At 31.3% G+C, this 22,197-nt stretch overlaps 2 protein-coding genes across 2 annotated transcripts; one reads left to right on the top strand and one right to left on the bottom strand.

Moving 5' to 3' along the window:
• Positions 1-2,624: 2,624 nt before the first annotated feature.
• Positions 2,625-4,487, bottom strand: LOC128991324 (basic salivary proline-rich protein 2-like). Its single transcript, XM_054414128.1, has 2 exons — positions 4,461-4,487; positions 2,625-3,022 (listed from the first exon to the last, which is right to left on the bottom strand). The coding sequence occupies exons 1-2, from the start codon at positions 4,476-4,478 to the stop codon at positions 2,810-2,812; spliced, it is 231 nt and encodes a 76-aa protein (XP_054270103.1). The 5' UTR covers positions 4,479-4,487; the 3' UTR covers positions 2,625-2,809.
• A 13,887-nt stretch (positions 4,488-18,374) lies between these two features.
• LOC128993586 (uncharacterized) lies at positions 18,375-21,654 on the top strand. The gene is made up of 2 exons (XM_054417572.1): positions 18,375-18,473; positions 20,979-21,654. The coding sequence occupies exons 1-2, from the start codon at positions 18,459-18,461 to the stop codon at positions 21,582-21,584; spliced, it is 621 nt and encodes a 206-aa protein (XP_054273547.1). The 5' UTR covers positions 18,375-18,458; the 3' UTR covers positions 21,585-21,654.
• The last annotated feature ends 543 nt before the right edge of the window (positions 21,655-22,197 follow it).

Raw genomic sequence — 22,197 nt, 5'->3', positions numbered from 1 at the left:
CGTTTTGACGAGCTTTCTCAGGCACATCCCTCGAAATTCTACGTTGTGGTTGATGGTCCTATCGTTTGTAAAAATAAATATTCGTTTTTATACCTATTTGTTTTTCTCAATGGTCACTTCTTCAGTAGGTAGAAAGTTATAAAATAATGTAGATCCCTTTAATATGAGTCACTCAAAAATGAAACCGTGAACCACTTACTTTTATATGTTGACAATAAATATAATACTGTAATGGAAATAAAAGACAACTCAACATTTTGTCATCTTTCCCGGTGGTTAACAAGGCTGTTTATGTCATAAAACTCCTAAAAGACCCAAAAAACATTAATCTACAAGGTTTAAATGTATTATAGTATTATGACAGAACTTTTACATTTAGTTGTGTTTTGCATCTTGTCTTGTGCAAGGGAATAAAGAGCATCTACATAATAACGGTTTACCATACCATACTATGGTTTAACATAAACGTTCCATATTGAACTCTAATTAATTGTTATCAATTGTGTTAACCGTGAAACTTAACAACAAAAAAAAACAAATTAGTTAAGTTCGAATAAGTAATGCAAATATGTCAACGATAATTAAAGTGTATAAAACAAAACTAGTCATACTGAAAGGTTTGTTTTTAATGAATCGATTATTAATATAGTGTATAGATTTATCAAAGCTGTTTTTAAAAGCTACATCAATTATATTATGAGTGAAAATTCTGTAGAGTATCTTTACTTATTTATGGTTTCATGATTAATTATTTAGAAATGAAATGTTTTTTACCTATAAGCCATGCGTGCTTGACCTGCTTGTTCCACAAAAGAAACAAATAGGCGGAAGAAGCTCAAAGACAAATTGCAGCCGTTGCATATATCGATAAAGTTACTTTAGCATGTCGAATCCTCAAAAACGATCTGAGGATTGTCCACGATCGTTCTTTTTGTCCCAAATACTTTTGTGAATCTGCCTCCATGAATTCCACTAAGTATCCCACCCTAATAGCAAATGCTGCACGGCACAAATACATTCTTAAGTAAATTTCTGTTAGGATTTTGATGTTTTTTATTTTATTCACCATTACAGTTTAATTTTCCGTATGATTTGTGGTTAACGTGCAATAAATAGTGTTTATGTGACTTAAAATTTTACGAAGCTTATAAAGCCCCGTTAAAAATGTACATGTTTAATACATTTTTGAGAATTTATATTACGAAACCAGGCCTCAATAGGTTTAATACTAACCATTTTCCTTTTTTGTCTCAAGACATTCCAATAAAGCACTGATTTTTAATTTCAGCTTCTATTAGAAACCATGGTTTGAACTATTTTAATTGTATCTTTGACTATTGGATGTTGTAAATTTCCACATGTATGTGCTCATCCATATCATTGTCTCCTCCAAAACTCTTGCAAAATTATATATATATATATATATAGCACTAGTTGCTGTACCCTTGCTTCGCAGTGGGAAGGTGTACTATACCACCTAATCCAAACACCCTTAAGTAGATCGAGTTTATAAACAAAAAGCCAACAAATCTCAAAAAAAGTATCACCTACATTGTAATTGTCCTACTGTTTACATTTAAATATATCAATAACATGTGTTTCATGATTTATAGTTATAGCATCTTTCTTTGTTTCTATAATCACATAAAAATAAACATACCATGTCATTGTGTAAAAAATATTTATTTATTTCTCTGTATTCAGCTGTCTGAAATTGTAAAACATTTAGCATTTCTAACTGTTTAAATTGAAATGTCAACGCAAAGGTAAACAAACATTGTGAACTTTGTCATGCTTCCTTGGAGACCAATTAATATTTACTTTTGAATACCTCACCTCAAAACTTTGGACATCAAAGGGGCGGAGCCCGAGAGGTACTCAGGAAGGTGAATAGTCCTCTGACATTCCTAGGTATGTGGACAATCTTTGTTCCTAACTTGTGGTTTTTCGGTTTAGTATGTTAGTCGTGGCAGCCGGACGGACAGACAATTGTATAATGGTATTAATAGATATATGTATATCATCCTATTTGTTTATTGATCCGTATAGAGCAATAAGTATAGATGTTGATGCCTATAATTATCACAATTTTTCTGCCAATGGATCATTCGTGGTTATTACTGCCAAATGACTATAACAAGCATTACCATATTTATAATCCTTGTATTTAAAGTATTGCCTCTTACATATATTTTGGTAATATTTATTGCACTGTAATACTTATTTTATTATTATTTCGTTTTTGGAATCGTAATTGTTCTGTCAGATTTGTGATTATGCTAACTACTTAGCTATAATTGATCATATGTTTATCAATATTTTTCTGTTCATTCCTTTTCTGATTTCATTTCTTGTCAGAATTTTAGCGTAGTTGCCATGGCGAAGCAAGATGAATCTGTTTGGTATTTCTTATATTCAACATAGCAGCAAAAGTGTGTTGTCGTCTTTTAATTTCATTTTTAAATTTGCATAGTGTCATGCAAATTGAAACTTGTGTATGTATTGTAAAAATGGTGTTTGCTGTGTGAATAAATAAATAAACAACAACATCATGAATTTGAATTCTACAATACAATTAGTATTTAAATCATTAAAATTATTTATAAAATTATTATTTTGTGTAATTCATGTTAAAAATTGGACTTAGTATGGTAGGTCAAAGTTAGGCTGCTATGTAGGTTGTTTAAAATAACAAGTTGGTGGAGTTGCATTAGGAAAATGGCTCAATACCTGGAAGATTTTGATAAAATATCACTTTATTATCATTCTACTTATATTTTCAAACGACGAATGATGCGTGGAACTGTACCTAGCCGGAGGATGACGATTTAGTGGAACTTGAAGTGGTGGAGTTTGCACAGCCTGGGGGAGGTCCTGGTGGACGAGAGCCTGATGGTGGTGGACCTGAAGGCGGAGGTCCTTGAGGGCAACCACTAGGTGGGGGCCCTGAAGGAGGGCCATCAGGGCGTTGAGGCATGGCACTCACCATTATAGCCAACATACAGGCAACCCCCAGATACATCTGTACAATTAGGAGTGTTTAAATAATTAAAATCTATTATATTTAAATATAAAAAGTTTAATGCAGATATTTCATATAAGTAAAACCCAAGATTGTTATCAACACAAAACACCTTCACTGAACTGATTATACAAATAAAAACAACATTATAGTTTAAAGTAAAATATGAACAAGACAAAAATTAATATAGACATGCAGCTCAAAAGTAAGTTTCTTGTTTCCACTTTTAAATACAACCTTAAAGAACACGTGATGATTTCAAAACACCAATTTACCACCAAGTTGAATATTAATAACAAACCATTGAGCTTTTGTTACCTAAATTGCGTATTATATTAGGAGTTGTAAAACAGTTTACAAAACGAATTTATACGTCATTACAGTTATCTCATTGTGGGATTTAGCCAAATTGTAAAAATTGTAAGCAGAATATATTCAGAGTGAATCTACAAAAATTTAAAAAAACATGAGAGCACACATGTTGAAGGAGGTTTGATTGCTAAGAGAGAGTGTGTACAACGCTGAATAACCTACAGCAGAAAACCCTACACCAAGCAAATGATTGTTTGCACTTTGCATAAACGCTTACAGCAGGCAGCACATCTGGTATTTCAGTAGATGAACTTTGATTGTGCAAACAGCCTAATAACTTAACTGCGTGGTCAAAAATAGATCCTAAATCAACGATAGAGAATTTATACCGTGTTTACATCCGTGCATACCAATCGAAACTTTTTAAATATTTGTTTTACTATTAGTTTCGTCTTTAGTAATCATAACTATGAAAACTGCCATATAACCCTTTTACTTACCCTTAACTTAAGCGATACTTTAGTTACAATTTTGAAGATAGGTTTTGGTAATTCTCACTAAAGGAATACAATATTGATTAACCTAGGAAAAACTTGTTATACCTCGGTATATTTGTCTATCCTATTATAACTTGTTACCTTAGTGCATCATAAGTAAGCCTACTGGTCTATGTATACTTTTTAATAGTTCGAAGCTGGACTGACCTATTCATTTCTATATATTCCTGATCATTGTGCTTTTAATAAATCATCCTGGCTAATGAAAAAGCTGAACTTAGTCAGTAACAAGGCTACACAGACTATCTCACACCATCCTTCAGTAATATTTTATTAAAATACGCACCCTTAAAAAACATGGCGTTCCCATCTCAATAATTTATAATAATTGATAATTGATAAAACTATTGCCTTTGAATGCCCATTTGCGAATTTCAACACTTACTTCTGAACTTTAAATGATGATTTTCATTTATAATCTGCTAAATATTCAACGTATTGCATTATACATTTTTTTTACTTCTCAATATAAGCTCCCTGACTTCTAATAAATATCTGTACATCCCGACCCCTCTATACAACAATTTAAAGAGGAAACACCGAAATATAGAAAAAATCCAACAACTCACCCATACACGAGAACCCATGATGACTGTGTCTGCACATTGGAGTGACCGACATTGTTAAATACGTTCGTTTCTATGTTTGTCCTTGGTTGAAGGACATTTGGAGTCACGGTCATTGTTATGTTTGGTTATTAGCACAAGTGAAATATGCGGGAAATTGCGTTGTGATTACTGTAATCAACAATTGTAGGTGTGATTTTTTTAACAATCGTTGAGTTTTTTGACATAACGATTTGTTTCCTTTTAGGACTTAAATTATGGTAACATTAATAATTATTTTGGTTATGTTAATGATTTTAACACTATGTTTTACAGGTATTATTAACATATAATATTATGTTTACAAATATTAGTAAAATTAATATGGATGATCTTTTTAATAGCCGGATGGATATATTACAAACAGATGTAGTTCTCATGGCTAAAATACATTATTATTTTTAGAATTTTATAATTGCCATCACACATATCTAGACCACAATATATACTGCGCTAGTGTCAGTTTAATAAGGGCTTCATTGATTCATTCATTATTGATGATTTTTTTTCAATGTAGAAATAATTTTACTGCGTATTTTTACTCATGCAATGGTATGAACAATTAAAGAAAATGACTTGATCATTTAGAACAAAAGAATTTGATTTGATGGTAATTTGCACAACGGTTCTATGTCACTTACATGACTTTATTTATAATTGTAAATAAAATTATGATGCACATTAGTTTTAAAATATTTTCTTTGTTTAATACCCAAAGGTTGCCACCTTTCATGTTAACAGATTACTTTTGTTATGAAAAAAATATATACATAAAACAGAATTCATAATTGTCTTCCCTTTTAAACATATTTCTAACTATAATTAAAATATCACCTGACATTTCTCGTTACATTAAACAAAACGTGCAAACAGTTTCTCTTAAAACAATACACTGAAGAGAGAAGTTATGAAAACAGCTCCAAGTGGTTCTTTGGGCTAATTTATAAAACAACAGTTTAAATGTTGGAATATCCCCCAGCGTGTTTGTATATCATTTGCCCAGTTTCGTAGAATAGCTAACGATGTTAGTAGGATAAGTCAACATATCCAACGGTCATCAGATCTACGTTCAAATATTTATACATTTGATTAAGTATACATCATGTTTATATTTTATTTAGAATGAAATCCATGCAGTTTTCTCTTTTACCTGGAATTGTATTGTTTTTTATAAATACTGTTAATACAATGTAGAGCTAAAATAAATGTGTTTATTTCTGAAAATGAAGTCGTATTAGTCAATATAGCCTAAATACGGTTATTTTGCACTAACTAAATGCTGTTTATTTTAATTGAAAACTTGTATGGTATACAAAACTTTTTATCGTTTGTATTTATAAACCTATCGAATCAGTTGGGTTGATTTGGATTTTATGAATCCAATTGAAATTTTGAACTATTTACAGGAAAACATTTTTGGTCTTGTATGCAAAAATAAATATTGACTGTTATTTTTTATAGCTAGTGATGAAAAAACATATTACCTGCAAGTAACTGGATTCACTTTCTACATCTTCAATATCTAACTAAAGCACGAATTGTTGTAAAGGATGTACCAAACGTAATTTTACAGAACAATTTCTCCCTGTGCTTTGGCAGAGATGAACATAATACAGCTAATATGAGCTCCGTCCTTTGATCTTTCCAGAGAGAAAATCTAACTAAGCATGCTGAGTCTCCTGCCTAGCGCACGTTTTTAACTGTAAATATTTCATGAACTGTTGAATTATTAACTGTGTAATTGAAAATTTTAAAAACAAAACATTAGCTAGGTAAGGTCTAGTTCCATGAAAAACTTAAAATGTGTTACCACTAACCTACGGAAAAAACGTATAACACTTATTATTTACAAAAGCAGACAGATGTCTTTTCTAGATTGTTGTAAAACAAACATTAGCTAGATAAGGTCTAGTTCCATTAAACATTAAAATGTGTTACCACTAACCTACGGAAAAAAATATATAAAACTTATTATTTACAAAAGCAGACAGATCTCTTTTCTAGATTTCTGTAAACAAAACATTAGCTAGATAAGGTCTAGTTTCATTAAAAATTCAAATGTGTTACCACTAACCTATGGAAAAAAATATATAAAACTTATTATTTACAAAAGCAGACAGATCTCTTTTCTAGATTGTTGTAAACAAAACATTAGCTAGATAAGGTCTAGTTCCATTAAAAATTAAAATGTGTTACCACTAACCTACGGAAAAAAATATATAAAACTTTTTATTTACAAAAGCAGACAGATCTCTTTTCTAGATTGTTGTAAACAAAACATTAGCTAGATAAGGTCTAGTTCCATTAAAAATTAAAATGTGTTACCACTAACCTACGGAAAAAAATATATAAAACTTATTATTTACAAAAGCAGACAGATCTCTTTTCTAGATTGTTGTAAACAAAACATTTGCTAGATAAGGTCTAGTTCCATAAAAAATTAAAATGTGTTACCCAAAACCTACAGAAAAAATATATAAAACTTATTACTTACAAAAGCAGAAAGATCTCTTTTCTAGATTGTTGTAAACAAAACATTAGCTAGATAAGGTCTAGTTCCATTAAAAATTAAAATGTATTACCACTAACCTACGGAAAAAAATATACAAAACTTATTACTTACAAAAGCAGACAGATCTCTTTTCTAGATTGTTGTAAACAAAACATTAGCAAGATAGGGTCTAGTTCCATTATAAATTAAAATGTATTACCACTAACCTATGGAAACAATATTTAAAACTTATTATCTACAAAAGCAGACAGATCTCTTTTCTAGATTGTTGTAAACAAAACATTAGCTAGATAAGGTCTAGTTCCATTAAAAATTAAAATGTGTTACCACTAACCTACGGAAAAAAATATATAAATCTTATTTACAAAAGCAGACAGATCTCTTTTCTAGATTGTTGTAAACAAAACATTAGCTAGATAAGGTCTAGTTCCATTAAAAATTAAAATGTGTTACCACTAACCTACGGAAAAAATATATAAAACTTATTATTTACAAAAGCAGACAGATCTCTTTTCTAGATTTCTGTAAACAAAACATTAGCTAGATAAGGTCTAGTTCCATAAAAAATTAAAATGTGTTACCCAAAACCTACAGAAAAAATATATCAAACTTATTACTTACAAAAGCAGAAAGATCTCTTTTCTAGATTGTTGTAAACAAAACATTAGCTAGATAAGGTCTAGTTCCATTAAAAATTAAAATGTATTACCACTAACCTACGGAAAAAAATATATAAAACTTATTACTTACAAAAGCAGACAGATCTCTTTTCTAGATTGTTGTAAACAAAACATTAGCTAGATAAGGTCTAGTTCCGTTAAAAGTTAAAATGTATTACCACTAACCTATGGAAACAATATTTAAAACTTATTATCTACAAAAGCAGACAGATCTCTTTTCTAGATTGTTGTAAACAAAACATTAGCTAGATAAGGTCTAGTTCCATTAAAAATTAAAATGTGTTACCACTAACCTACGGAAAAAAATATATACAACTTATTATTTACAAAAGCAGACAGATCTCTTTTCTAGATTGTTGTAAACAAAACATTTGCTAGATAAGGTCTAGTTCCATTAAAAATTAAAATGTGTTACCACTAACCTACGGAAAAAAATATATAAAACTTATTATTTACAAAAGCAGACAGATGTCTTTTCTAGATTGTTGTAAACAAAACATTAGCTAGATAAGGTCTAGTTCCATAAAAAATTAAAATGTGTTACCCAAAACCTACAGAAAAAATATATAAAACTTATTACTTACAAAAGCAGAAAGATCTCTTTTCTAGATTGTTGTAAACAAAACATTAGCTAGATAAGGTCTAGTTCCATTAAAAATTAAAATGTATTACCACTAACTTACGGGAAAAAATATATAAAACTTATTACTTACAAAACCAGACAGATCTCTTTTCTAGATTGTTGTAAACAAAATATTAGCTAGATAAGGTCTAGTTCCATTAAAAATTAAAATGTATTACCACTAACCTATGGAAACAATATTTAAAACTTATTATCTACAAAAGCAGACAGATCTCTTTTCTAGATTGTTGTAAACAAAACATTAGCTAGATAAGTTCTAGTTCCATTAAAAATTAAAATGTGTTACCACTAACCTACGGAAAAAAATATATAAAACTTATTATTTACAAAAGCAGACAGATCTCTTTTCTAGATTGTTGTAAACAAAACATTAGCTAGATAAGGTCTAGTTCCATTAAAAATTAAAATGTGTTACCACTAACCTACAGAAAAAAATATATAAAACTTATTATTTACAAAAGCAGACAGATCTCTTTTCTAGATTTCTGTAAACAAAGCATTAGCTAGATAAGGTCTAGTTTCATTAAAAATTAAAATGTGTTCCCACTAACCTACGGGAAAAAAATATATAAAACTTATTATTTACAAAAGCTGACAGATCTCTTTTCTAGATTGTTGTAAACAAAACATTAGCTAGATAAGGTCTAGTTCCATTAAAAATTAAAATGTGTTACCACTAACCTACGGAAAAAAATATATAAAACTTATTACTTACAAAAGCAGAAAGATCTCTTTTCTAAATTGTTGTAAACAAAACATTAGCTAGATAAGGTCTAGTTTCACCAAAAATTAAAATGTGTTACCACTAACCTACGGAAAAAAATATATAAAACTTATTATTTACAAAAGCAGACAGATGTCTTTTCTAGATTGTTGTAAACAAAACATTAGCTAGATAAGGTCTAGTTTCATTAAAAATTAAAATGTGTTACCACTAACCTACGGAAAAAAATATATAAAACTTATTATTTACAAAAGCAGACAGATGTCTTTTCTAGATTGTTGTAAACAAAACATTAGCTAGATAAGGTCTAGTTTCATTAAAAATTTAAATGTGTTACCACTAACCTATGGAAACAATATTTAAAACTTATTATTTACAAAAGCAGACAGATCTCTTTTCTAGATTGTTGTAAACAAAACATTAGCTAGATAAGGTCTAGTTTCATTAAAAATTAAAATGTGTTACCACTAACCTACGGAAAAAAATATATAAAACTTATTACTTACAAAAGCAGACAGATCTCTTTTCTAGATTTCTGTAAACAAAACATTAGCTAGATAAGGTCTAGTTCCATTAAAAATTAAAATGTGTTACCACTAACCTACGGAAAAAAATATATAAACTTATTATTTACAAAAGCAGACAGATCTCTTTTCTAGATTGTTGTAAAACCAACCGATACGAGGCTAAGAAAACACTTCACTGGAGATTTCTGCGGCACACCAGCTAAAGTCAACAAAGGAAACTTTGTCCACATTTGTTATCAATGTCTGTTTGTCAACTAGTGGACCACCATTAGAGAAACTTTGTAACAAATCCTTTTCCACAGCATAATGTCCATTGTCCAATGTGCATCCTTAAGGACTATAAAATAAAAATATTCTTCTAAAAAAGGAATTAAAAATAATAAAGTCTATGTCTACTTTATTAATTTTATATTATTATAATAATTAGTATTATAATGATAAACTATTTAAAATAATTGCATTGTTATTTATTAAATGATAACACAATTTTTACCTAAAATAATCATTAAAATACGAAAGTAATTGGTAAAATACGAGTGAATTTATTTCTAACTTCAGACTCCAATTACCATTAACGTTTGTTGTCTATCAACTAATAAACTCATATGGCAAAAGTTACAAATTACATAGAAAAAATATGAGAGTTTAAACTCTATCCTTACAGAAAAACAATTAAAAACAACAAAGTTGAATAAATAAGATTAATCAAATAGTAATTACAATTTGATCATCATGTGATTAACAGGGGATCTTATTTAATGCAAAAAACTTAATAAACTACTACTATATAAAGTTTTTGTTGAAAAAATATCCTACTTTAGTGGCAAAGGCACATAAAGTGTATCTCAGGTGGCTCGGAGAGTGAACAATTTGTCTCAAACTCTTCCACACAATTCCCAGTTCGATTCTTTTTATTGCCCACTAGGGAAGCTTTCGAAAAGGTATAGGTAGGATATTTGCAGTCTTTAACTGTGACATAAATTTTATATCAAAAAAATAATCTTTATACACATCGATGATTTATCGGGTTACTATTTTAACTTAGAGCCAATAGGATAAAAAAAGTGAAGGACTGTTTGGTAAATAGTGTTTGGGTAATATCATAAACGTAAGAAAGTTATAAAGTATTAATGTAACAAATTTAAGCCTTTTAAAATTTGTAAAAATAAGATATTACTATAAACTGGTATATCTTATGGAAACGTATTTATGAACTCCTATATGTCCACAATAGTAATTTTAAGATGTTTATATTTAAAAACATCGAGTCTTAGTATTATCCTAAAATATTATTCTTGCTTCTTTTAATATATTTTTTTAAGATAAGAAATAACTTTTGTGTTTTTAGAGAAATAGTTCGCACTCATTGGATTTTATTTGAATTTTGAGCTGATGAGGATTTAAACCATCTAAAATTAAGAAACCTATGTCTCCGTATTACTTCTAAACATTTGGTTATTGAGGCAACAACAGACGCACTCATCTGAATATGATCATCATAATTATGTATAATCATTAAGATATAGTATAGTAGTTATCAACGTGTTTGTGGGGTTACAGTAGTCTTATGTAGTCTCTTGGTAGTAAGTTTGAGCAGTTCTGCACTAATGTGGTGACTGGCCGTAGACTATTAAAGCGCAACTGTGGTATTTTGTCTGTTCACAGATTTCAATGACAGTTTAGGCTCTGAATACTGAGAATACTCTGAATTTACTGCTTCCATAACAGTTCTTCGGAAGACACTTTAGAGCGACACTTGATAATGGTTAGAATCTTGAGAAACCTTATAGTGTGAACTCGAACACGCAGATTTATATTTTTGTGATTTGCAAAAATGACGGACTAACTTTTAAAATTTGCACAGCTGTAAATTTGTTGCCATTTGTCATTATGTTTTTCCATTTACTGTTCTGTCATTGACTCCCAGCGGAAAATGCATAAAGATGAAAACTTAATTAATTGTAATAAAAATTATTCTTCGAATATCCAAAAGGTTAAAGAATTATTTCCACTGATTCACCAAAGTGTTAGCTTAAATTCATTTTTATTGCCCAAAATATAAAATATAGTAAAAGGATCTTGGGATAAAAAGTTATACATAATTTTTGTAAGTTGTGTAGGTTTAGAGAAGGGATTCTAAGTTATAAGTTCAGTACGAGCGGCAAATAATATAATAGCATAATAATATTGTATTCTAACTCAACGTGAAATCCGATATTTTGGAGAGGAATATTTGCATCTAAATTGAACATGAGATTTGAATTGTTAACTTGGCTTATGATGGCATCTGTTTCAAAGTGTTTGACTCAGGTTTTATCATAAAAACTTTACGAACAATGTTTAACTATGTTTTAGTACTAATGATATAGGTAAAGAGAGTAGGAGAGGATTATTATTTAGTTAACAATTATAATTATGTCATAATGTAGCAGGACTAAAACTAATTGAATTTCATAAAACTATTCAGTAGGCCTACTGTCATAAGCAATGTTCTTATAAAAACTTACTCAACCTCATAAGAGTAATAAATATGTACTCGTTAATAAATTTAGATCTGGTATGTTGTTGAAAAGGACATATAGTACTCCTAAAACAGCCTCAGTCCGGTAGAACGAAAACTGGTCATCAAAAAGCCACATATTGTTTAAAAAAACTTTGTATGCCAAATATCCTAAAATGACTCAAACAAAACATTGTACCTTCTCAGTGTTAAATATATACATTATCAACTTATCATACTTATTTAATGACTTGGTTATTTCTCTGATTTCCCAAAACGAAACTTAATACGTTAAAACATTGTACTTTTCGAGTAAAATACGAGAATCATAGTATCTCGAACCCAAAAAAATTTGTAATCAATATGCCTCCAAATGTAAAAACATGTTTGAATCAAGTTAAAACTAGTGTTGAAACGTCGAATTTGGTGTAAATCGTTGACAGACAGTAAACAGCATGTGTCAAACTGTGTACTCGGGTAATCACTGTTATTGGACACTGTCAATCAGGAGAAAGCTACTGGTAAATATTTGACTTCAGTTGTAGCCTGTGTGTTGTTTGTGGAACAATGTTGACGAGCCTAACGGTAAGGATATGCACTAGCTTGATGGAGTTAAATAAGTATGGCTTACCGATACGTATTGTCTAGCTTTCCATGAAAAAAGGCGAGTCAAAATTTCCAGTTTTGGCTTGGTTAAGCGTTTAAGTCAGAGATTTCCAATCTTAATCTGGTTGCGCTTATACAAAACGTCATATTATATTGGTTCTCAAACAGGACGGTTTAAGGACCTAGATGAAGTCTTTATTTCGTTTCATATCATTAAGGGTTGCATTATTGCATTATTCACTACTGTAGTTTACTGAATTTGTGATTTTTGCAGGAAAATTCAATAGACACAAGGGACACAAATTATGAAGTCTGTTTTCAAACCTAAAAAACTGAAATATTATAAAGAAAATTGATCTAAAATGTTGTTCAACAATTACATAAATTATAATGTAATGGCGTAAAATATTTGAGACTTAAGCTTACCTATGATTGGATAAGGCTGACATAGAAAACATCTCATATATCCCTACTAACGAAATGTTTAAAGGTTACGACAAGGTCAAAAGTCTTTGAAATTGTCCACTTTTACTATAATTTAATGAAACATATTTTTATCAAAACAAATATATTCACGTTCTAAGCTTAAATAATATGACAAACGTGTGCATGTGCCTACTTATTTTTAAACTAAAATAATTTTAGGTGGTTCTAATGATCTTGCGACCTGCTTGCCATCATCGTAACAATGGCGTCAGTCCTATAGACTGGTCCTCTGAGCCTCCAGCCCCTCCTCAAAACGACTTTCTTTTCGAAGAAGAAGAATCTCCCGCTCATAACCGTGAAGATAAGATGCTGTCTTTCCGATCACGTCCTCCAGTAGCACTACCAGAAAACTCCCTACTTCTACCCAATGGAACCATCGTCTTTCCCAATGAGACCTTACTACTAACCACATTCCCTAAATATCCACCTCGAACTTCTCAACCCTTGTCTGTAGGTGCCATGTATGGTAACAAATCAAGATCTCCGGACTGCGCTACCAGGAGATACACATTGGTACCAATAACAAATGTGACCACATCCACAGTGTTGCCAAAGGGTTCTGTGGTTTATCGGAACGGAACCATTGTTACTGGCAATAGCACCGTCATCATGACTGTATTTCAAAACGGGTTTGTACCTGATTGCAATGGCGTTTCGTGCCATCACTTTACCTCAAAAAAGCTGTAGTTAAGGAGTCAGATAGGTATTCGTATTTAATGTCACAAAAAAAACTATTTATACTTGTCCTTATTGAAGTAATAAAGGTCAAATGTGCAGAAATGTTGTTCGTCTCTCACCCCTGCTCTCATATATGATGTGATATTTTGCTATAGGAGACTACATAATCTATTTTAAAAATTAATAACTCTTTTTCTAGTGTTACATTTTAATCGTAAAGGGAAACTGTTTATATTCATGTTCTGTCTATAAATGTGCAAATAATTTTATGAACGAGGGCACTTTTTTTTAATAGTTTCTCGCCGGTTACTGGCATCATTTGTTAAGAAAATGTGTTTTTAAACTATTTAAAATTGTTGAATCCCCCACCACGTGCGATATAAGGTCATTGACAAGTTTTTTATTACAAGAAACAAATCCAATTCCTACATATCCATCAATGAATTTACCTAGCTTGAAGGTATGCAGCCCTGGTGCAATAAATAATATGAAACATATAAACAATTTATTTATGTATATAATATGGGAATGGACGAAAAATACATAATATGAGAACAATGTAATAAGCCTACCAGCAAAATTAAATTCATTATCAAACAATAGCCCGCACTCTAAAAAAAAAACATTTTCCGCTATCAGTACTACGTAAATTAAAATTATGTGCATGAAGTTTGATACACTAAACTCTGCTTGCAGCACAACTATTGCGCCCGATTCGTAGTAATTTTATGTCCTTGTTTCTGATTACTAGAGAACAAACTGTGGAAAAGACAGAATCTTCTTATTCTAGGCTTTCATGTTGGAACGTGAGCTGAAATTCAGAAAACTGAAACGTTTTCTTGATCCAGGTTAGGAGATCAGCGAAGTTTCTTTGTTTTTGACTTTTGTTTATCTATAACCAAGGGTAACTACAAAACACATAATTTTGAAAAAAAATATATTATTGATAATTTGAGCATGTTTGTAAAGTTAATGATAATGTATTGTTGTGGTAAGCCCTCATAGTAGCTGACTACTGAACGATATTACATATTTTTCTGATCCTATACGCAAATGTAAACACTTTTTTAAGTTATTTTAGTAATGACGTAGTAATGTTATTGTTAAAATTATAACAATACCAAGAAATTTACATCAAACCAGGGATATTTTGTTCGTACATTATTTTGCTTTACAATATACACTTTAAAGTTACTTCAACATGAAGACAATGGATAAACACTAGTTAGTAAGTTTATCAACAAGGTCGATGTTGTCGATGTATACAAGTTAATGGAGTTGGAAACCCTCTAACAAACGCTAAGTCTCTAAGTGAAGCATCTCGTCAAGTGTTCTACGAGGGCAAATGTTTAGGATTTCACATGAACTTGATGTAATAAATTGCTGCTCTAGCAAACATACCTCTTCATTGCCTGGACTTTAAGTGATCTTGATGTGATCTTGAAGTGATCTTGATCAGTTTTAAGTGGATGTTTAAGTGTTGCCAACGTATATCTAAGCGTGCACAGATTACGTGCATAATAAAAGCACGCTGTTTCGGGTCGTTTGATTGGAATACTGGTGTGCGGTAAACAAATTGTGCTGCAAAAGTAAGTAAATGCAGTAATTAGCAACTTTCTGTACTATAATCAGTGCAATTGTGGATATTTATAGGGATGCACTGTGGATGCGATGCTCACTGGTGTGGATTAACGTCCGCACTAGTGAGTACTACGACTATCCGCAGTACTATCTTGATAATTAGACCAATTCGTAAATTACAAGGAAAAATGTGGTTCGGATTCCACTATAATTTGTAGGTCCCTTAGTTGCCATTAGCTGTATGGGCTATTAATTAACAGCTGTGTCTAAGGAACATGTCGGCCTTAGTCACTAACAAGACTACAAGATCGCGCCACTCATCCTACACTCACCCTTCACTCATATTTGGGTTAAAATACGCACATAGTGGCGTCCCCATCTTAAATAATTGATATTGACATTGATATTGATATTGCAAGGAACCTTGCTTTTTCAGAATAATTAGGTTAGGTTAAATCCAACCGTTGAACGAAATGAGAAACAACTGCATTAGCTGATCATAGTCGTAGTATCTTTAAGTGTTGCCAATCTATTTTCAAGCGTATACAGATTACATGCATAATAAAAGCACGCTTTTTGTGTTGTTTGGTTGGAATACTGGTTAGTGGCAAAAAAAAAGAGTGTGGCTAAAAAATCGTGCAGCAAAATTAAGTAAATGCAACAAATAGCAAGCTACGAAGCCCACTGATATGTTTTGCGTTGACATTTTTCTAATTTAATCTAAATCATTTACTTAAATTGTGATGACGTTTTTAAAACAATCTTGATTAAAGTAATCTTTTAAATAAGTTTAATCAACTGGTCATTTATAATTTACTTTTCAAGTTTAAAATATACTAATAATCACTCATAAGTTAAATACTTATTTATTGGTGTTTTTAATTTTTATGCTCACTAATGTATTTATTTATTTATTTATTCTAACGGGAAACCCATAACATTGAAACATTACCAAGAAATAACAATAAAAATCCAAATTTGCCAACTAATGACTAATCATGCTGGGTATGTAACAAATTGATTTATGGTATTTGAATTTGTTATAATGATCTTGGTAAAATTTGGATATTCCATGTTAGATCTGTTACTATAAAATGTTATTGTAACAGATAAACTATAACATATACATAACAGATATATATTACGTTACAGATGTTAAAGTAACATAAATGCATTATATACTTAATGAATTATTTTATTATATTTATATATATATATATATATATATATATATAAATCATAATAAATTGTTTTACAGTAACTATAAAACTCTCTATAAAACTAGTCTACCATCTACACATAATTTGTTTAAAAAATTTATTGAATTTGTACTAAGTTTCATGAAATTAATACACACCAAGGATCAATTACTAGTTCTATAAACTAGTGCAAGAGTGACTAACGTGTTGGTGATTGTATTAATCAATACGGTGTCAGTCGGCGTTGGCATATTAAAAGTACCAATGAAAAAACCCAGCATTCAATAGGTGTAAAGCACTTGATGCATCACAAAGAGCTGGGCTGAATACAGCGCTGTTTTTGCTTTGGGCCAATCAGCTCCATTAAAGGGTAAATGGAATGAATTCATACTGGAAAAATCAATCCAGGTCAGTCGTTCGATTAAAATGTAATTTAAAAAAAAATCTTTAAGTGTAGTGAAAATTTATTGTAAGTGTTATTGTTCCATTTTAAACCCCTGAGAAGTATATACAGGGTGGTAAAAAAGTCCCAGGACAGTTCTATATTTTAAAAAATAATGCAGATAGAGCTACAATACTTGGTACAAAGTTACAGGGCATAAAACTCTATTTTAACACATATTCAGTTATCCAATTACTCTTCAGGGGGACGGCCCACAAGGAGTCGGAAGAAAATCTTAAATGGAAACATAGGTCACATCAAATTAATGGTCTTTTTTAGTAGAATAACTGCACTTCAAAAGGTTGATCCTGCGCAAAATGGCAGATATTCAAAGATTTCTTGAATCCGCCATTTTGAATCTTTGAACGACTGCCATTTTTTACTCAGGCATTCTTTTGAGCTTGAATTTACGGCATCGTAATCTACTAGTGAAGACCTTTAATTTGTTGTGCATATTGACCCATGCTTCCATTTAAGATTTTCTTCCGACTCCTTGTGGGCCGTCCCCCTGAAGAGTTATTGGATCACTGAATATGTGTTAAAATAGAGTTTTATGCCTTGTAACTTTGTATCAAGTATTGTAGCTCTATCTGCATTATATTTTAAAATATTTAACTGTCCTGGGACTTTTTTACCACCCTGTATAGTAATAAATCCTTAAGTATGCATCTTAACTGTCTAAACTTAGACGAATATACGTTTAATATTTGTAAAAGGAAAAATAAGTTGAAATATTAGCAAAAAATAGCCACACTCTTTATGGTAAGATAAAAAATAGTGTCCCTTCTGTAAAATACGTGCATCCTACTATTTACTTTACATCTCCATTAAAGATTGTCAAACCTACTAAAACTATTTAAATAGATTTGTTTAAGCCTAATTCAATTTTTTCCCTACCAACTATTTACTTAAAAATAAGTTAATACGGATTTGTATCAACAAGCATAGCTGAAATAGTGCTTAAAATATTTACTATCCGAATCATAAGAACATGGATAAATAATTGTACTTGTTTTACTATAATAAGATTTTTACGTTTTCGGTTTGTGCACAAAAACAAGCAATTACCTTTTTTCCCAGCCTAAACTTATTTTAAAAAAATATAAGAAACAAAATACAAATGTTATTAAACAATTTTGCTTTTAGTAATACAATTATATGCTTTCATGACGCAGCTAGGATGTGTCTAACAATACACATCCTGTAACACAACACAGCCATTCTCCATCGCTCTCGACTGTGTTGACAAATGGGCTGTCCATAACAATGACACAGTGATGACAAGTTTATGGGGGCTGATGGCGACTTTTGAAGGACCTCGTCCTTCCTAGTTTTTTTTCGGGCAGTTGAGGAAGGGACAGCAGAAAACTAAGGTGGGCAGAACATGTCGTTGATTAATGTAAGTTTCATATTTTTTTACGTTGGTAAAACTGTTACTCTTAGATTAGTTAGATGGTCTAAGCTTGAATCGAAATTTACCATGCCACGTTTATTAATACGGTCGTTGTAAATAGCTTTGACAACATGATAAAATTCCGGAAAATATAAACTTTTATTTCAGTTCTCAATGTTGGTTGTATAAATATTAATAACTAGTTTTAGCAGCAATGAAAATAAATTTAACATTTATTTATTTTTATTATTTTTTGTATGCAAACTTAAATCACTTAATTTTATTCAGAAATAGAAACATTAAATGGACTATTTACAACAAATACTCTGAAATTTCTAGCTACCAATGTATGTTAGAACCTACTTATACAAATATTGGTAGCTATATATTTTTGGTACATTATGGATTTTTAAATGGGCCAAAAGCAGCCATTAGTTTGAATTTTACGAGAATGAGAACAGTTATAAAGATATAAGTTAAAAAAGATTATTAATGTGAACTTACAAAATTAAATAAAGAAAGTTCGTCCGTTTTAAACATCAAGACTGGGCCCTAATTGCATTTTGGGCTTTAACTAAACTGTTTGGCCGTTTTGCATTTATATACTTAAATAAATACAATAGCTTAACACAACCCAAATGTGCTTTACAAAGCATTCTCGAATAATTGTTCTATTTACAATTATTATAGTACTGGTAACGTGAAATGACTTACATGCTCCACTTCGGTAACGTACTAGTGCTTTTATTTACTAAGATAAGGCAGGTATTATTGGCACTTACTAGCTATTATTTGCCCCGTGTTGTAATATTTTTTATAGTACAGTTAGGCTTCAAACACTATTCTAAAGGCAGTGCCTCATGTTCCTCAATAGATGACCTTGGAGTTTCACATGGTCAGTTGTTTCACAGCGTGGGTTAGGCTGGAAAAATTAATCAATCAATCGTGTCTTACAACACAAAATCATGCCAATTGTTTATTGAAAACAGCAAGAAGACACATTTAGTTTTATTTATTCACGATTATTATTTTGATAATTTTACGAAATATAATGTTAAATCATAGTTTGTAAAGGATCGTTATAAACATAACCTAAGAGGTTTTTGGTCCTATCTCAAAATATTGGATTTTTGGGTGTGCCAATGACTGAATACTAAGTACGTACAATTCCAATTATTGGCAACTATTTGGCATTGCCAATAACTAGTATTATGGCTATTGCTACTTCTATGTGCTGCATACGTGTGTAGTTCAAATCATAACGTTATCTAAACTGTTTTTTAACAACAATAATTATTTTGGTAAATAAATCACTGTAATGATTTGTTTTTATTTGCGTCTTAACGGTATTAGCATTTTCAGTGATGAATGGTGTATACAATTTAAAACATGATTTTTCTTTCTCAATAAACTATGATTATAATGTTAGGAAAGAGTTTAACCCCAAAGAGATTAAGATATGATAGAACAGTAAAATGTTTATCTTTACACAAACGCGTTTTTAACTGTAAAATCCTAATGGCTAAAAGTAAATTATCTACAGTACTGGATGAGTTTCAAACTACCAAACAAGCTATTTCGTGAGATCTTTATCATGCTTTTAGAACATTTTGCAAGAATGAAATGTAGGTTGACTACATCGGATTGAGTGCTTTTACCGTTGTATCACTTATTCTGATATCCGACACTTACATAATGCTAACTGCTCTTCAACGTGAAATACACACTCCAACACATTAGACGATAAGCTTCTTTACAACAATTACTAACCTTTCCTTTAACAAATTTAAGGAAAGCGCATCATTTAACCATAGTAAAACGTGTCTACTATTGTTTATAATTGACATGGATCTATGAATTAATTTGTTCTCAATTTCACTTTAATTAATTATAACGTTACAAATAGTCGTGCTCAAGTCGTGGTTGTATATATTGTACCAAATAATCAACCAATAGTAAATAATTGTTCCTTATTAATTAATAATTGTAATAATAATTGTACATAATTGATGTCATAATTTTAGTTTTTTACCACATTTTTTCCGCTTCCACTAAGGCTGCAAACATTTATCATACCCTAACGTAAGAAATATACACCAAGAAGGGTTTATTGTTGGATGGTATCAAAAAACTTTAACCTTAGATTCCTTATTTAAGTTCCTTAGCTGAACATAAGCACAGAAAACATACTACTATAACCCAGAATGCCAACCGCATGGTAAAAAGCATTAAGTGTTTTGAGAGAGCTTTGCCTGTCAACTCGTAGGTAGCGCCACCAGCGTTGCCATGCACTCAGCATAGCAACGCTGGTGGCGCTGCCTACAAATTGACAGGCAAAGCTCTCTCAAAACAATTAATGCTTATTACCATGCGGGTTCTGGGTTATAGTAGTATGTTTTCTGTGACATAAGTTTGAATTTGATATTATTCACTCTTTAGCCATGTATTAGTCAGGTTTCCAATCGTACAATTTGGAATATGAGCAACTCCTTTGACAGTATTCTGTTGCAGGTTACACTAGTGACGTCATGGCTGGTCCTCCTATGCTGTCTCGGCGGCAGTCCTCAGTATTCATACCGAGTCAGGCCGAACTGGTTCCCTTCCTTCTATCCCAGCTGGTACCCCCCACTACCCTACGGGTCAATCGGTCCCTATGGAGGCTACTGTTGCTTCACCATCAACATCAACATTCCAGGAGGAGTCGTTCCTGGCCCAAACACGATTCCTGGAGGACCTTTGGCCCTGCTCCCGAACGGTTCTATGATTCTTCCCGGAGGATCCATTAGATTCCCTAACGCCACAGTTGTGTTGACCCAGTACGCCGCAGGAGTTGTTCCACCCGCAGGACAGATGCCTTCTGGAAGGATCATATACGCCAACAACACCATACTCAACCCTGGAGTAGCTACTTCCTTCCCTCCCCCCGGGGTGCCTTTGATTTCCCCTTTGGAGACGACTGCTTACCCTCCTTTGTTTTTGCCCAATATGACGTTGATTTTCCTCAACGGTACGCTCATTACTCCAGGAAACAGGAGCATTTCGACGATTTTCACTCGAGGCTTTAATCCTAACTGCGGGGGGCTAACTTGTCACTTCTTTGTTCCCACGGGCAAATAGAAGAATATGATAAACCAAGAACTTTTAAAACGTTTTGATTATTTGTTATTCCCTTAAAAATTATTTATTGAAAAAATAAACATGCACATGATTTTTTTTTATTTTTGTGATTCCTAATAGCTGTTTAATTTCCATAAATATATGTAAAAAATTTAAACAAAACATAATAATTATTTTTCAACTCATAAGAAAAACTAAAAGAAGTATTGTCTTAAAAATACAAATACTCAATACAGAATACTAAAAAAAATTGGTACCTATTAATTTCAAGTATTCAGGAACAGTTTTTTTATATTTTGGTAATTTTTTTGATACGGTAAGTAAATACTTTTAAGGAAAGTATATATGTATATTTTCATGAGAAATATTTTAAATGAGTCTCCGACTGGAGGCTCCATTCCACGGTGTCGGTGGACACAGTAATTCCGATGTTAACGGAGGGTGAGTACATTGGAGCTGTTTGCCACAGTGAGTCCAGGGTATTCTGCGTGCAAAGGCGTCTTGCCTTGTTATGGAGTGAATCTCATGTGCTAAGGTTACATGTTGAACTGACCTAAATAGATTTAACAAAAGATTCTGAGTCCAACAGAGTAAAAGTGGTTTGAGGAATGAG

This window comes from Macrosteles quadrilineatus, unplaced genomic scaffold, assembly GCF_028750875.1.
Source record: "Macrosteles quadrilineatus isolate MER2022 unplaced genomic scaffold, UCM_ALF_1.0 Scaffold_4__1_contigs__length_99947679, whole genome shotgun sequence".
Taxonomy (NCBI): domain Eukaryota; kingdom Metazoa; phylum Arthropoda; class Insecta; order Hemiptera; family Cicadellidae; genus Macrosteles; species Macrosteles quadrilineatus.
This window is presented reverse-complemented; position numbering and strand designations above follow the sequence as displayed.